The sequence below is a fragment of the Hippocampus bargibanti genome, linkage group LG12 (genome assembly GCF_051943395.1).
Source record: "Hippocampus bargibanti isolate YZ-2025 linkage group LG12, ASM5194339v1, whole genome shotgun sequence".
Classification (NCBI taxonomy): Eukaryota; Metazoa; Chordata; class Actinopteri; order Syngnathiformes; family Syngnathidae; genus Hippocampus; species Hippocampus bargibanti.
The window spans coordinates 8501957-8518098 of NC_142745.1; the positions used below are offsets into that span (position 1 = coordinate 8501957).

General features: G+C 39.6%; 2 protein-coding genes across 2 annotated transcripts in view; both read right to left on the minus strand.

Moving 5' to 3' along the window:
* Window positions 1-16142, minus strand: part of poc1a (POC1 centriolar protein A) — a 37686-nt gene that overhangs the window by 16724 nt on the left and 4820 nt on the right. Inside the window, exons 4-9 of the mRNA XM_089010667.1 lie at window positions 15511-15690; window positions 15339-15446; window positions 15148-15263; window positions 9923-10056; window positions 3214-3282; window positions 2577-2654 (exon numbers count right to left, since the gene is read on the minus strand). Of these exons, the coding sequence (XP_088866793.1) occupies window positions 2577-2654; window positions 3214-3282; window positions 9923-10056; window positions 15148-15263; window positions 15339-15446; window positions 15511-15690 (685 nt within the window). The remainder of the gene's footprint in view (window positions 1-2576; window positions 2655-3213; window positions 3283-9922; window positions 10057-15147; window positions 15264-15338; window positions 15447-15510; window positions 15691-16142) is intronic.
* LOC148890329 (uncharacterized) lies at window positions 11346-12744 on the minus strand. Its single transcript, XM_089010664.1, has 4 exons — window positions 12721-12744; window positions 12546-12630; window positions 12279-12450; window positions 11346-11673 (listed from the first exon to the last, which is right to left on the minus strand). Exons 1-4 carry the CDS (start codon window positions 12742-12744, stop codon window positions 11466-11468), a joined length of 489 nt encoding a protein of 162 aa, XP_088866790.1. The 3' UTR covers window positions 11346-11465.

Sequence of the window (16142 nt, forward strand, 5' to 3'; positions counted from 1 at the left end):
CAATACAACAGCCATGTTGAAAAGGGAGGTTCAGATTTACACGATCCCCATGAGAATTATAGTTAAACATCATTCATTTTGTTGTAATTAATCGATTACCCCTCCAAGTTGGAAATGTCTCATTTTTATTTGGTGTCGTGGTTTATACAGAACAACAATATGAAAGGTGGTGGAAAAGTAAAAGGGGATTATGAATCTGCAATTGTTCAGGGACATATTATGGAAAATTAGCTTTTTAATTGCTTGTCTAAAAAAATCTCTTGAGGTGTCTGCTCACCCATGTGTAAAATTGCAGAACCAGGTACAATTTTGCAAACTGCCTATTCCCCCCCAAAAAAAATGTGTGTGTGAACTAGCTGTTCAGAATTTTGTCACATTTTTTTTTTAATCATTCACATTTTGGTGATTTTTGTTATGAGGCTTGCATTTGCTTTGGAGTTTACATTGTTAAAGAAGCCACACCCTTAGCTCCGCCTCTGGTTGTCATGGTAATGAATGTCATATGGAGGGTCAGGAGCAGCTCATTTGCATGAAACAGGACCACCCCTTTCCTGCATATTTCTGCAACACTAAAAAAAGGACTGTGAAGAAAGGTGAAACCATTTTCAACTTGGAAAAAAAATACCTGACTCTCAAGACAGGAGGTAGGTGCCCTCACATTAGGGGGATTCTAGGTGTGAATCTTGGCTCGGACTACCGTTAGTTTTGCCCAAAGTCGGCTAGGATAGGTTCCAGCTCAACCCTGACGATAACGAAGGCAAGCGTGAATTACGACTGGATGGATAAATATTCTACATAAAGGTTTCGAGTGCTCTTGGGCTAATTTACCCGGCAGTCTTTGCACAGCCAGTTACTTTCCTGCAATAATTACACACATCTGGCAAAGAAATGTTTGAAATCAATGCTGCAGGCAAAAAGACACGTTTGTGCAATTACAAAATTATTCATTTCTTTAAAACAGAATGAATGTTGTACTGCTTTGCTGACATAAACCACACACACACACGTACACACGCACACGCACACACGCGCGCGCACACACACACACACACACACACACACACACACGCACACACACACACACACACAATTAGCTTAAGTCTTTTTGCATCTGGTTATTTTAAGCATAATTGACTATGGCATTTATTGCTATATTGGGTGGTATCTACACAGCAGACATGTCGAATTACGCAATTGGACAAGATTTTGGAAGGTTATTTTCTTTTGACATTATTACAAGTGCAACATTAAGCAAACACTAAAAGGAAAGTATTTCATCAATCTTGAGTGGATGAAAGCAAATCAACTTAAACATAAATTTCAGATTAGGCAAACAGTGGCTGTATTTTTTTTTTAATAAACTGGCTTGGGCCAGGGTCTAAAACCGGGGTTTCAGGAGCCTCATTGTCATAACTTGACTGTCTAAGTACATATCACATAAAAGAATGATGTTACAATACAACACATAGCTTATACTGTACTAATATGCAAACTACTTCAAGAAGTCAAGAAATTGGTATGAAAGTATTTCACATCAAAGTGAAGGTTCAGGACCGGATAGATATTGGCCGTCTTACATAAGAGGTACGGAGACCTGAAATACACCAGACTTCAAAGGCTGCAATGTGCTTGGAGGCGTAAGGCAGCATGAAAACACTAAACACTAGGGCACCTGTACCATGTGGGTGCTGTGTGTTTATTTTTATATTAGCTGTCAATATTTGCATAAACCTGTAGTTGAACCTGTGATAATATGTTAATATGCAAGCATACTATTTATATTTCCGTTGAGATTGTGCTGCATTCTGATTGATTGATTAATTGAACATATAAACATCTGTCATAACAATGACATGAGCCAAAAATCTAAATAAAACACATATTTTAGTTCAATATCATTTATATGTTCAAAGGGATTAAGCAGTAGAAATAAGAGTCCTACCCCGTGTTCTAAAATAAAATATGTATATTTGTGCACCTGTTGTCACAATGACATACTCACAACGAACTACTTTGCAGGCATGACCTACTACTTAGACGACTTATACTCACACGCAGACTAATCAATGTAATCAAATTTGGCAATTTTGTTTTTGATTGATAGCGAATACAATATACGTCTGCAGTAGAGTGGGAATAGACGGGAGAAAAAGAACAAAAATTGATTCAATCGTTCAAAGCAAGTAATCTCGGACATAAAGCGCTTACACTGAACAAGGCAGTGAACAAATAAGAGCAAGTTCACAATAGCACTGTAATTGTTTTGTGACTGATATGTATATTGATTGAAGTTCATTCTGAATGGACAGTCATAAATCAAGAAGCGGAAAAACAAAACCCCAAACAAAAATCCACCACCTAAATACTGTATCCCAAATGAAAAACAGGAAGCCTCAATGTGCATTTCAATGTTTGCTTGCAAGCAGAAAAAGTCCTGTTTTGTGATAGGCCTTCTCCCAAACGTGGAAATTTTCCAGACAGAAGATTATAGATATATCAGTGAATGCCTTTTTACACACGTCGAAGTTTAAGGGGCAACAAATAAGACATCAAATTTACAATATTGAATATGGCACCTGGTAGGTGGGGCAGATGGTCCGCTGTACCCTGGTTGTGTCATTGGCCTCATCAAAATTGCTCTTCCACACCATCACCTGCGGGTCAGTGGAAAAGTGTCATAGCTTTTGTAAAAACAGCAAGCTCATGAATGGTTTAAAGAATATTATTTCGCCATTCCCGAATTTATTCGGGAATTGAAAATATGACGTAGACCGCCATTTCCAAATGTGTTCGGGTTTTGGTTTTTCTTGCTGGGGGTCCCGATAAAGCGCTGGCCAGACCTGTGGCACTGCTTTTTCCCTTCCACGAGGGGCCAGCATTTCCCTTTTTTCCATCTTAGTGCTTTGTTCCGCGTTCAGCGTTATATCAACCAATATGTATGTATTGAATTGTATTTTGGACAGACACCCTCATTTCAAGCTCATATAACTTCAGACCCATATAATTTCTGAATTAACTATTTTTTTCTGATGAAAGAAGAGAGTCTAAGGTTTTTTTACGCTGCATTGAATGTTGATGTAGTCCTAAAATTCAATATTCTGAGGGGCCTGGAATTTGATTGAAAATGACAAAAACCCTGGCACTGGAGTACACATTTTTGTACGCCTGGCAGTGAATGAGTTAAAAAGGCTAGAAATGAGTTTAATTTATCACCTGATCATCGGAACCTCCAGAAGAGAAGTACTCTCCTGTTCTGGAAAAGGCCACGCAATTTACTGGCCCCTGTGGAGATATAGAGCCGAGATTACATTGTATCTTTATCTCACCTGATGACTCCTCTGCTAACTACTGATGTAGGGGGGGCAGAGGGAACCAATAAAGAAAACAGAGCTGTAGGTAGGCAGGGGTCAAACTCTGGTCAGGTGCAGCAATGATCACCTCAGGGTGCCAGGACAAAGGAACGGAAACAAAAGACACATTCAAGGTAATTATAAAAAAAGGGAGCTGTGTCCTATGCGCGGCTGGAACCCAGACAGGCCGGTTTGTGTGAGGAATGATTTCCCAGAAGCACCTGAGCGAAGCAGACAGTGTCACTATGGCAACTCGACGACATGACAGACAGTATGTTCTGTTTTTGCTCTGACTAATGCCTGCTGCCATGCTGGCACTTGCCACGGCTAGACAAACACGCATTACTGTACTTTTTTGGGTGCTAGACGTTCAATGCTATGCCTTCTTACGCTCTTTACACCAAACCAGCAGTCATACGGTCCCTGCCTCTATCCCGCCCGTGCTTTAAAAAGTGCCCGAACACAACTCTGCCTTTGACTCCCAAATTTTACATAATACAGTGATACTTCGGCTTACGAACGCTTTAGCTAATGAACTTTTTGCCTTACGAACATTAAATTTGCGAGAATATAATCTTGGCATACAATTTAATTTTCGGGAACAATGCCACAATGGCTGGCGGACTAGTTATCGGCGGAAGAACACCAACACCGGACTACTTTTCCACACCCACTTTCTTTTTGCACTCAGTGCAGACGTGGTTTGTTATGGAGTGGATACTTGTGCTTTTTTTGGGACCGAAAAAGACCCACCACAGCCAAGCCAAAGAGGACACAAAAGAAAATTACGGTCGAGCAGAAGAAGGAGATCATTGAAAAAAAAAAAACGAACGAGCCGCGCGTTTGTGTGACTTAGCGTCCCAGTACCAGTATGCTAAGTCGATCATTGCTACGTGTGGCTATGGGTGTTTCTGTGTTGTCTAAGCAACAGTCTCAGGAAATAGAAGAGGTTGAAAAACTTCTGTTGATTTGGATTAACGAAAAGCAGCTAGTGGGGGACAGTGTGTGAGGGTATTATCGCACAGAAAGCACGGCAACTTCACTCTGATATTATCAAGAGGCAACTACATCAACAACCATCCCAAAGGTAAATAAAACGACTTTCTTATACAGTACAGTTTATTTCTTTAAGTACAATACAATAGCACATTTGTTATACATAAAATAGGGTATATTTTGTGTAGTTTTAAGGCTCATTTAGTAGAAAATTACATTTTATGGGGATCCTGAAACGGATTATTCTCATTTCTAATGGTTTCCTATGGGAAATTAATGTTTGGAAGACACCCTTTTGCCATACGCACGCTTTCTGGGAACCAATTAAGTTCATAATCACTGTAATTAATTTCAGGAGCAACTTGACATTATTCGTGAGGTTTGCGCCCTCCACCTTTTTCCTTAGCTTTATGTGGTGATGAAACCACTGGCAGGACAATGCATGACCTAATATGTGTGCTCTGGCATGAGTGGAGCACACAACTGAAGAGAGTTTTGCACAATGTAGCGCTTCATGCTCAATCTGGAGAAGCACCATGAAAATGGGGGTGCAGGGGAAGCAGTCACATTCATTAACCTTAGCACAAATACTGATAGGAAAGGTGAATAACACAGTGAACCCTCCATGCAGCTGCACCGCAACCTTTTTCAGGAGGTTGGCCAACCCCTGATTTGAAACAATTTTCCCAAAATGCATCACAAAAATGGAACAAATCCATTCCAGGGTCAGTCTGTCTCCAGCATAACACATTTGTTGAGTCTAAAGACAATGTTTTTAACAGTCAGTCTAATCCGTCATGATTCTGATGGCAAGTCTATGAGGAGGGAGAATGCAAGCCGCGGTACATTCTGTTCTGCCAATTTTATTTTTATTATTGTTTATTTAGTCATAATGTAGTGAGCAGCCTGGACAGACGATTGATGCAATGAAAAGGAGGACCACATGGCTAATCTGCATGAGACCGAGCCAACTTGTGGCAGTTTGTTAATTGCGAGGACAACTGGTTTTTGTTGTAGGATGGTGAGGGTCTGTTTTCAACTGCCATAAGTTAAACCCATGATTTTTTTTTGTTTCCTATTTTTCTTACTCAGACATCAGTACCATTCAAATTTAGAGGTTATTTGTAATGAGAGAGTTCCAAGCTGGAATCAGTGCTGTGCCACACAGAACAATGGGACAAATGAGGAGTATGTGCAAGAGATGACAACTTGAGAGTTGTGAGAAGGTGGCTATGATGTATTGCTTTGTTGTTGTTGTTATGTTTTTAATCTGTAATAAGAGTGGACTAGTGGTAGGTCAAGTATAAAGACATCATACACAGGATACAAAAAAATATGTGAGGTGAATAGGCTTCCTTTCGATATTGAGCCTGCACGTCCAGTAGGGCTTAAAGAGAGAATGCTAACTGTTGAGAACAGAGAGACTAGAGTTGACATTGAATAAAAAAGATGTGAATAAAAGAGGAGAACAAAAGGAGGTGGTGGTAATGGAGGAGGAGGTAAGGAGGACGAGATGATCCACATAAACAGAGGAAGAAACACGGTCCTGTTTTGGAGATGAGTCATTATGAGTGGGCTGCCTGCCTGGCTAGTACTAAAATAAACTGTAATCTACAAATGCGAGGAAAAAAGTAAGTGAACATACTGTATACACACTTCAAGGAGGAAAACAAAAAAGTTGACATGCAGTGCAGAGAGCCATGCTAATGACAACCTGTTTCGGAGGGGACCAAGTAGTATCCGAGTAGTGTCCCGTAGGCCAGGTTTAATACTATAGAGCTCACTCATGATGGGAAATTGTGATTTCCTCGAAACGTTGTTGAGGTGATTGTTTGAAAATGTAAACCGCTCCAGAGATTCATTGAAAGTGTTGCTATCTATGTTTTTTCTCTATGTTTCTTGCCTTAAATCATTGAATATTGTCAGGAAGCATTGACATGATCAGTGATTCATCACATACTGCAGATGACTATCAACTAACTAATTGATGATACTAATATCAGAGCAACAGGCAACTTTCAAAAAACGTCAGTGACACATGACCTAAACTAACAGGTTGTCTCTTACCCTTAAATTTGGCCAGGCTATAAAGAATTTGTATATGCGCGTGTTCTAACCTGGTGCCCGTGAAGTGTGAACAACAATTTTCCCTCCACGAGATCCAGTATCTTGGTTGTGGAATCGTTGGATGCAGTGAGGAGAAAATTACCAGATGGATGGAAAGCCAAACTGTTCACCACCCCATTGTGAACTAGAGAGAACACACAATAACATACATTAATGCAAAAGTTGCACATAAAATATTTATCCAATTTTGCATGCAACGTGTTGTGAAACTTTTCTTAGCCTTAAATAAACCGTATTTTCCGGTGTATACGGCCCACCCTTAATGAAAAGTGTATTTTCAAACTTTTTCCAGATACAAGGCACACCGGACTATAAAGCACACCTTCAATCAATTACATGTATAAAAAAACCTGAGTACAGTAAAGTCTCATTATATCGATATCGGATATATCGATAGTCCCGGTTATATCGATACTATTTCTATGCACGCACGGAGAAAATTACATGCAAACAGGGTCGGATATATCGATAGTCCCGGTTATATCGATATTTTTTCGGACTCCCTTGAATATCGATATAACGAGACTTTACTGTATAATAATAATTGTCTTCAAAATATCATCTTTTGAAGAAAATTAAGACTTTTTGGTGCGCCTTATAAGCCGGAAAATACAGTAGTTTTAATGCCCGTGCAGCCAGGTACTAAGTGTGCCGCAGCGGCCTGTTGCACATAATCAAACTACCTGCATAATTCAAAGACATTTGGTACAATATCTATTGCAGCATAATTGCCCGTGTTTTCTCCATCTCCACCATTTTATCACCTCCTGTATTTTATGTTTCTCCGCTAACTGTGTCTTAATGGTGGCTGCACTTCATGTTTACTTTCACACAAATGAAGTCAATTGCTCTAGTTGGTGGCAAGCTGGTCATCACATTCGATTCATGTCGGAATGTACTGTAACTCGATCCATGACAGAGATAAAATGAGCAGAGCATGTTTTCCATAAACCATCGGCGCCCTCTTTTGGCTGAAAGAGGACATTGCTGTCTTCAAGAGCAGCATCAAAATGTCCTCACTTGTCCGTGTAATGCAAATTACAAGGACACTAAAAATCTTTAGAAAGCTAAAAAAATAATAATTTTTAAGCAAGCAAGCATTTGCATTGAATCTAATTGAATGTGGACCTAACCTTGTAGAAGCTAAACATTTGCATAAAATTCTGTAAAATAACGGTGAGATGTCTTTAATCTTTACCTTGATAATGCTGCAGCATCTTCAGGGATCGAATGTCCCAAATCTTTACTGAATTGTCAGTACTAGCTGCAGCGATGCACGTTCCACTGGGGTGGAAATCCACGTGGGTTGCATAACTTCAGGATGGAAGGAAGAAAGATATATTTACACTGATCAAATTATTGCTAAAAAATTATAAATAAAGTAATCCATCCCAAAGGTAAATAAAACGACTTTCTTATACAGTACAGTTTATTTCTTTAAGTACAATACAATAGCACATTTGTTATACATAAAATAGGGTATATTTTGTGTAGTTTTAAGGCTCATTTAGTAGAAAATTACATTTTATGGGGATCCTGAAAATTACATTTTATGGGGATCCTGAAACGGATTATTCTCATTTCTAATGGTTTCCTATGGGAAATTAATGTTTGGAAGACACCCTTTTTGCCTTACGCACGCTTTCTGGGAACCAATTAAGTTCATAATCACTGTAATTAATTTCAGGAGCAACTTGACATTATTCGTGAGGTTTGCGCCCTCCACCTTTTTCCTTTGCTTTATGTGGTGATGAAACCACTGGCAGGACAATGCATGACCTAATATGTGTGCTCTGGCATGAGTGGAGCACACAACTGAAGAGAGTTTTGCACAATGTAGCGCTTCATGCTCAATCTGGAGAAGCACCATGAAAATGGGGGTGCAGGGGAAGCAGTCACATTCATTAACCTTAGCACAAATACTGATAGGAAAGGTGAATAATACAGTGAACCCTCCATGCAGCTGCACCGCAACCTTTTTCAGGAGGTTGGCCAACCCCTGATTTGAAACAATTTTCCCAAAATGCATCACAAAAATGGAACAAATCCATTCCAGGGTCAGTCTGTCTCCAGCATAACACATTTGTTGAGTCTAAAGACAATGTTTTTAACAGTCAGTCTAATCCGTCATGATTCTGATGGCAAGTCTATGAGGAGGGAGAATGCAAGCCGCGGTACATTCTGTTCTGCCAATTTTATTTTTATTATTGTTTATTTAGTCATAATGTAGTGAGCAGCCTGGACAGACGATTGATGCAATGAAAAGGAGGACCACATGGCTAATCTGCATGAGACCGAGCCAACTTGTGGCAGTTTGTTAATTGCGAGGACAACTGGTTTTTGTTGTAGGATGGTGAGGGTCTGTTTTCAACTGCCATAAGTTAAACCCATGATTTTTTTTTGTTTCCTATTTTTCTTACTCAGACATCAGTACCATTCAAATTTAGAGGTTATTTGTAATGAGAGAGTTCCAAGCTGGAATCAGTGCTGTGCCACACAGAACAATGGGACAAATGAGGAGTATGTGCAAGAGATGACAACTTGAGAGTTGTGAGAAGGTGGCTATGATGTATTGCTTTGTTGTTGTTGTTATGTTTTTAATCTGTAATAAGAGTGGACTAGTGGTAGGTCAAGTATAAAGACATCATACACAGGATACAAAAAAATATGTGAGGTGAATAGGCTTCCTTTCGATATTGAGCCTGCACGTCCAGTAGGGCTTAAAGAGAGAATGCTAACTGTTGAGAACAGAGAGACTAGAGTTGACATTGAATAAAAAAGATGTGAATAAAAGAGGAGAACAAAAGGAGGTGGTGGTAATGGAGGAGGAGGTAAGGAGGACGAGATGATCCACATAAACAGAGGAAGAAACACGGTCCTGTTTTGGAGATGAGTCATTATGAGTGGGCTGCCTGCCTGGCTAGTACTAAAATAAACTGTAATCTACAAATGCGAGGAAAAAAGTAAGTGAACATACTGTATACACACTTCAAGGAGGAAAACAAAAAAGTTGACATGCAGTGCAGAGAGCCATGCTAATGACAACCTGTTTCGGAGGGGACCAAGTAGTATCCGAGTAGTGTCCCGTAGGCCAGGTTTAATACTATAGAGCTCACTCATGATGGGAAATTGTGATTTCCTCGAAACGTTGTTGAGGTGATTGTTTGAAAATGTAAACCGCTCCAGAGATTCATTGAAAGTGTTGCTATCTATGTTTTTTCTCTATGTTTCTTGCCTTAAATCATTGAATATTGTCAGGAAGCATTGACATGATCAGTGATTCATCACATACTGCAGATGACTATCAACTAACTAATTGATGATACTAATATCAGAGCAACAGGCAACTTTCAAAAAACGTCAGTGACACATGACCTAAACTAACAGGTTGTCTCTTACCCTTAAATTTGGCCAGGCTATAAAGAATTTGTATATGCGCGTGTTCTAACCTGGTGCCCGTGAAGTGTGAACAACAATTTTCCCTCCACGAGATCCAGTATCTTGGTTGTGGAATCGTTGGATGCAGTGAGGAGAAAATTACCAGATGGATGGAAAGCCAAACTGTTCACCACCCCATTGTGAACTAGAGAGAACACACAATAACATACATTAATGCAAAAGTTGCACATAAAATATTTATCCAATTTTGCATGCAACGTGTTGTGAAACTTTTCTTAGCCTTAAATAAACCGTATTTTCCGGTGTATACGGCCCACCCTTAATGAAAAGTGTATTTTCAAACTTTTTCCAGATACAAGGCACACCGGACTATAAAGCACACCTTCAATCAATTACATGTATAAAAAAACCTGAGTACAGTAAAGTCTCATTATATCGATATCGGATATATCGATAGTCCCGGTTATATCGATACTATTTCTATGCACGCACGGAGAAAATTACATGCAAACAGGGTCGGATATATCGATAGTCCCGGTTATATCGATATTTTTTCGGACTCCCTTGAATATCGATATAACGAGACTTTACTGTATAATAATAATTGTCTTCAAAATATCATCTTTTGAAGAAAATTAAGACTTTTTGGTGCGCCTTATAAGCCGGAAAATACAGTAGTTTTAATGCCCGTGCAGCCAGGTACTAAGTGTGCCGCAGCGGCCTGTTGCACATAATCAAACTACCTGCATAATTCAAAGCAATTTGGTACAATATCTATTGCAGCATAATTGCCCGTGTTTTCTCCATCTCCACCATTTTACCACCTCCTGTATTTTATGTTTCTCCGCTAACTGTGTCTTAATGGTGGCTGCACTTCATGTTTACTTTCACACAAATGAAGTCAATTGCTCTAGTTGGTGGCAAGCTGGTCATCACATTCGATTCATGTCGGAATGTACTGTAACTCGATCCATGACAGAGATAAAATGAGCAGAGCATGTTTTCCATAAACCATCGGCGCCCTCTTTTGGCTGAAAGAGGACATTGCTGTCTTCAAGAGCAGCATCAAAATGTCCTCACTTGTCCGTGTAATGCAAATTACAAGGACACTAAAAATCTTTAGAAAGCTAAAAAAATAATAATTTTTAAGCAAGCAAGCATTTGCATTGAATCTAATTGAATGTGGACCTAACCTTGTAGAAGCTAAACATTTGCATAAAATTCTGTAAAATAACGGTGAGATGTCTTTAATCTTTACCTTGATAATGCTGCAGCATCTTCAGGGATCGAATGTCCCAAATCTTTACTGAATTGTCAGTACTAGCTGCAGCGATGCACGTTCCACTGGGGTGGAAATCCACGTGGGTTGCATAACTTCAGGATGGAAGGAAGAAAGATATATTTACACTGATCAAATTATTGCTAAAAAATTATAAATAAAGTAATCACCCAGCATGTTCGCAGAAAGAATGAATGCATTCCCTGTTGTTCTTGTCCCACAGCTTAATTGTTTTGTCATCACTTGAAGAAATGACCAAGCGGCTATCTGGAGAAAACCTGCAAGACATGCAAATATTTAATGAAGTTACAGGCTTATTTGGGATTGCCAAACGTCTTGTACCTTGCACAGCGGACCCAGTTGATATGCTGGTTGAGGGAGAAGAGGAATTTTTGTCGGTGGACGGCCCACACCTTGACCGTCTTGTCATCGGACGCCGTGACCAGAGTCTGACCATCCCCAGAAAAATTCACACTACGCACGGTGGCCGTGTGAGCCTTGAAAACGGTTGACTGAGCCTTCCTGTAAAACCCACAAATGTATGTATCACACACAAGGATCTGGCTGCTCAGTACAATATGAATAATACAACTTGGTATCATCAAATGGCTTTATTGGTTTCAGTAATATTCATAAACCGCTACTGGGTCATGGGTATTGCCTGTAAACATTTCTGTTTCCATTTCGAAACTTGTCTTCTAAGGATAAACAGCTTTAATTTACTTTGTTTCATTATTTAGCACATTTACACTTTAAAAACAATTCACTTTATCGATGAAAAGGTTTCTTCAGCCGTCATCTGTACATCTTTGAAGTTGTCGGACATTTCGCTTCTTATCCAAGATGCTTCTTCAGCGAACTAAAGTCTTACTGGTAGTATGGGCCCTTCTGTACATCTGTACAATAAGTACAGATGACGGCTGAAGAAACCTTTTCATCGATGGACCACTCCTGTACGACTGAGAGCTTACACAGACGAATTCACATTTTAATAACCATTATGATGACAAAATATGGGAAGGTTAATTTTATTTCATGACGTATGATGGTATTTGTTTTCTTCTTTGCACTGTGCCAATCTTAACGTCCTGGCAGGAAAAATAAATAAATAAAATAAAATAACCTACATGTTCGGAACCCAGAGGCGCACAGTCTTGTCTTTCGAGCAAGAGGCCACCAGATGTCCTGAGGGCGAAAACTGGATGGAAGTGACTGCGTCTTCATGTCCATCAAAACGATACGCGCGTCTCTGAGGTTTCAGATTCCAGATCATCACGCTGCAGTCCGCGGAGCTTGTGGCTGGAGAATAACGATACGAATGAAGTTAGGCAACCAGTTGCCAGAAAACCCCAGTCAAATTAAAACACAGATTTTTAAATGTATAGAGCAGTTACCGATTTGTTTCAAGTTGCTGCTGAAGTCCACACTTGTCACAGCATCCTTGTGACCCTTAAAATTATGCTCAAGGGTTGGATCAGGCTATATGGATAGGGAGACATAAGTTTAAAATATCATATGTCTGTGCAGTGCAATTGCATTTTTTATCCAATTTTGAAACTAGATCATCACTAATGCCTCAGGATTGGGAAACATGGTTTGATAATAATAATAATAATAATAATAATAATAATAATAATAATAATAATAATAATAATAATAATAATAATAATAATTTCAATTTATAAATGCCTTTCAAAACTTGGGTGAGCACCGGCAGCCAGACACGCCAGCTTTCATTTAACCTGGAAGTGACACACACACACCACTAACTTAAATATAAAATGGTTGAATGAACATATTCTATTATTATATGAAACAATAAATTACTTCAGATGTTTAAAAGCATGCGTAAAATACATTTTGAATTTGGTCCATTTCCCTTTGGGGGTATTCAAAAGAGCTAAATTAATTCCAATTCTCTTCTAGAGAAAGAAAACACATTTTTATCAATGGATGAGAAGGTTTCTTCAGCCGTCATCTGTACAAAAGTGAAGGTTTCGGACGTTTCGCCTCCTATCCAAGAGGCTTCGTCAGCGAACTAAAGTCTGACTGGTCGTATCGGCCCCATTTATATATCCCTAATGTCCAGACCTGGTGGCGCCGGACACAGCTATGATAGGTCCCTACTCTCAGGTTGGGGGGGGCGCGGGACCCCCCCCTGTGGCCCCACTGATTGTTCCTACATTCCTGACTAACGATTGGCCTATTACACCCACACCCCCCGGTATCACCTCATCAGCATAACGACCCTCATCAGCATTGCGAAAGTTGCCTAACCTGTTTTGCCTGAGCAGGCTATTGTATGAACGATCCAAATTGAACCTCACACCACCAGACCGGTTTAATGAAGGATTTTGTTGTTTTATAAGAATCGCCTCTTTTACCCCCTTTCAAACCATCTATGTTCTTTCGCTAAGATTTTAACCTCATTGTCGTCAAATGAGTGGTTGCTAGCTTTTAGGTGCAAATGTACTGCCGATTGAGGCCCACTAGTATTATCCCTGCGATGTTGATAAAGTCTTTTTTTGAGAATTTGTTGAGTCTCCCCAATGTACTGCTCTTTACAATTTTCATTCTTACAATGTATGGAATAAACTACATTACTTTGTTTTTCATTTGGTAGCCTATCTTTTGGATGCACTAATTTTTGCCTTAACGTGTTTATTGGTTTGAAATAAGTAGGAATTTTATGTTGCCAAAGGACTCTTTGTAATTTTTCAGAAACTCCTGCAATGTACGGTACTGCTACTCCTCTCCTTTTAGAATCTTGAGAATTATTGGTTTCGTTCGCTATTCTTTCTTTCTGACATTTGTTGAATGACCACTGAGGGTACCCACAGTTAGTGAGTGCTCTCCTGATATGTTTTGACTCCTTTTCTCTACCTTCAGTGCTAGTTGGAATTAGTTTAGCCCTATGCTGGAGGGTTCTGATAACTCCTAGTTTATGTTGTAAAGGGTGGTTAGAGTCAAAAAGTAAGTATTGGTCAGTGTGCGTAGCCTTCCTAAAGACTTCTGTTTTTAGCGCTCTGTCCTCTTTTATAATTACTTTATATCTACGCATTAAAATATCAGCTCTTCTCAGTAGTGCCAAACTTCCTCCGTCCAACATAACATTAGAAGAGAGAAAGGCGTTAACTACTCTACAAAAAGACAAAAATATTACTATTTTGCCAGCAGACAAGGGCAGATGCACAGTGCTGCTCAACACATTGGATTATGAAGACAAAATAAATAGGTTAATCAGTGATTCTAACACGTATGAGCAACTAAAAAGGGACCCTTCCAATAGATACAAGAAAGAAATGATTGACTGTCTCCAAAAGCTAGAGAAAGGAAAACATATAGACAAACAGATGTATTTTAGATTATACCCGGGAGAGGCCACGCCATGTATCTATGGCCTGCCAAAAATACATAAAGAAGGGTTCCCCCTCCGACCCATTGTTTGTAGCATTGACTCCTCTACATACAATGTAGCCAAATATTTAAAAACTATTTTAGCTCCGTTGGTTGGTAACACAGAATACCACGTAGAGAACACCACAGGGTTTGTAGAGAGGATCAAAGACCTCATATTGGAACCTGAGGAAACTTTGGCATCATACGATGTGACTTCTCTCTTTACATCTGTCCCAACCCCAGCAGCAGTCTCAGTGGTGAGGACGAGGCTGCTGGCGGATGTTTCTCTGCATGAAAGAACCAAACTGAACATGACAGAGATAAAATGAGCAGAGCATGTTTTCCATAAACCATCGGCGCCCTCTTTTGGCTGAAAGAGGACATTGCTGTCTTCAAGAGCAGCATCAAAATGTCCTCACTTGTCCGTGTAATGCAAATTACAAGGACACTAAAAATCTTTAGAAAGCTAAAAAAATAATAATTTTTAAGCAAGCAAGCATTTGCATTGAATCTAATTGAATGTGGACCTAACCTTGTAGAAGCTAAACATTTGCATAAAATTCTGTAAAATAACGGTGAGATGTCTTTAATCTTTACCTTGATAATGCTGCAGCATCTTCAGGGATCGAATGTCCCAAATCTTTACTGAATTGTCAGTACTAGCTGCAGCGATGCACGTTCCACTGGGGTGGAAATCCACGTGGGTTGCATAACTTCAGGATGGAAGGAAGAAAGATATATTTACACTGATCAAATTATTGCTAAAAAATTATAAATAAAGTAATCACCCAGCATGTTCGCAGAAAGAATGAATGCATTCCCTGTTGTTCTTGTCCCACAGCTTAATTGTTTTGTCATCACTTGAAGAAATGACCAAGCGGCTATCTGGAGAAAACCTGCAAGACATGCAAATATTTAATGAAGTTACAGGCTTATTTGGGATTGCCAAACGTCTTGTACCTTGCACAGCGGACCCAGTTGATATGCTGGTTGAGGGAGAAGAGGAATTTTTGTCGGTGGACGGCCCACACCTTGACCGTCTTGTCATCGGACGCCGTGACCAGAGTCTGACCATCCCCAGAAAAATTCACACTACGCACGGTGGCCGTGTGAGCCTTGAAAACGGTTGACTGAGCCTTCCTGTAAAACCCACAAATGTATGTATCACACACAAGGATCTGGCTGCTCAGTACAATATGAATAATACAACTTGGTATCATCAAATGGCTTTATTGGTTTCAGTAATATTCATAAACCGCTACTGGGTCATGGGTATTGCCTGTAAACATTTCTGTTTCCATTTCGAAACTTGTCTTCTAAGGATAAACAGCTTTAATTTACTTTGTTTCATTATTTAGCACATTTACACTTTAAAAACAATTCACTTTATCGATGAAAAGGTTTCTTCAGCCGTCATCTGTACATCTTTGAAGTTGTCGGACATTTCGCTTCTTATCCAAGATGCTTCTTCAGCGAACTAAAGTCTTACTGGTAGTATGGGCCCTTCTGTACATCTGTACAATAAGTACAGATGACGGCTGAAGAAACCTTTTCATCGATGGACCACTCCTGTACGACTGAGAGCTTACACA

Excerpts from the sequence above, each read along its gene's own strand:
- LOC148890329 (XM_089010664.1), bottom strand. The coding sequence starts at position 12,744 with ATGTTTCCCAATCCTGAGGCATTA. Across the intron at positions 12,451-12,545 it reads CAGCAACTTGAAACAAATCG|CCACAAGCTCCGCGGACTGC; the intron begins GTAACTGCTCTA and ends GTTATTCTCCAG. Across the intron at positions 11,674-12,278 it reads CGCCTCTGGGTTCCGAACAT|GAAGGCTCAGTCAACCGTTT; the intron begins GTAGGTTATTTT and ends TGGGTTTTACAG.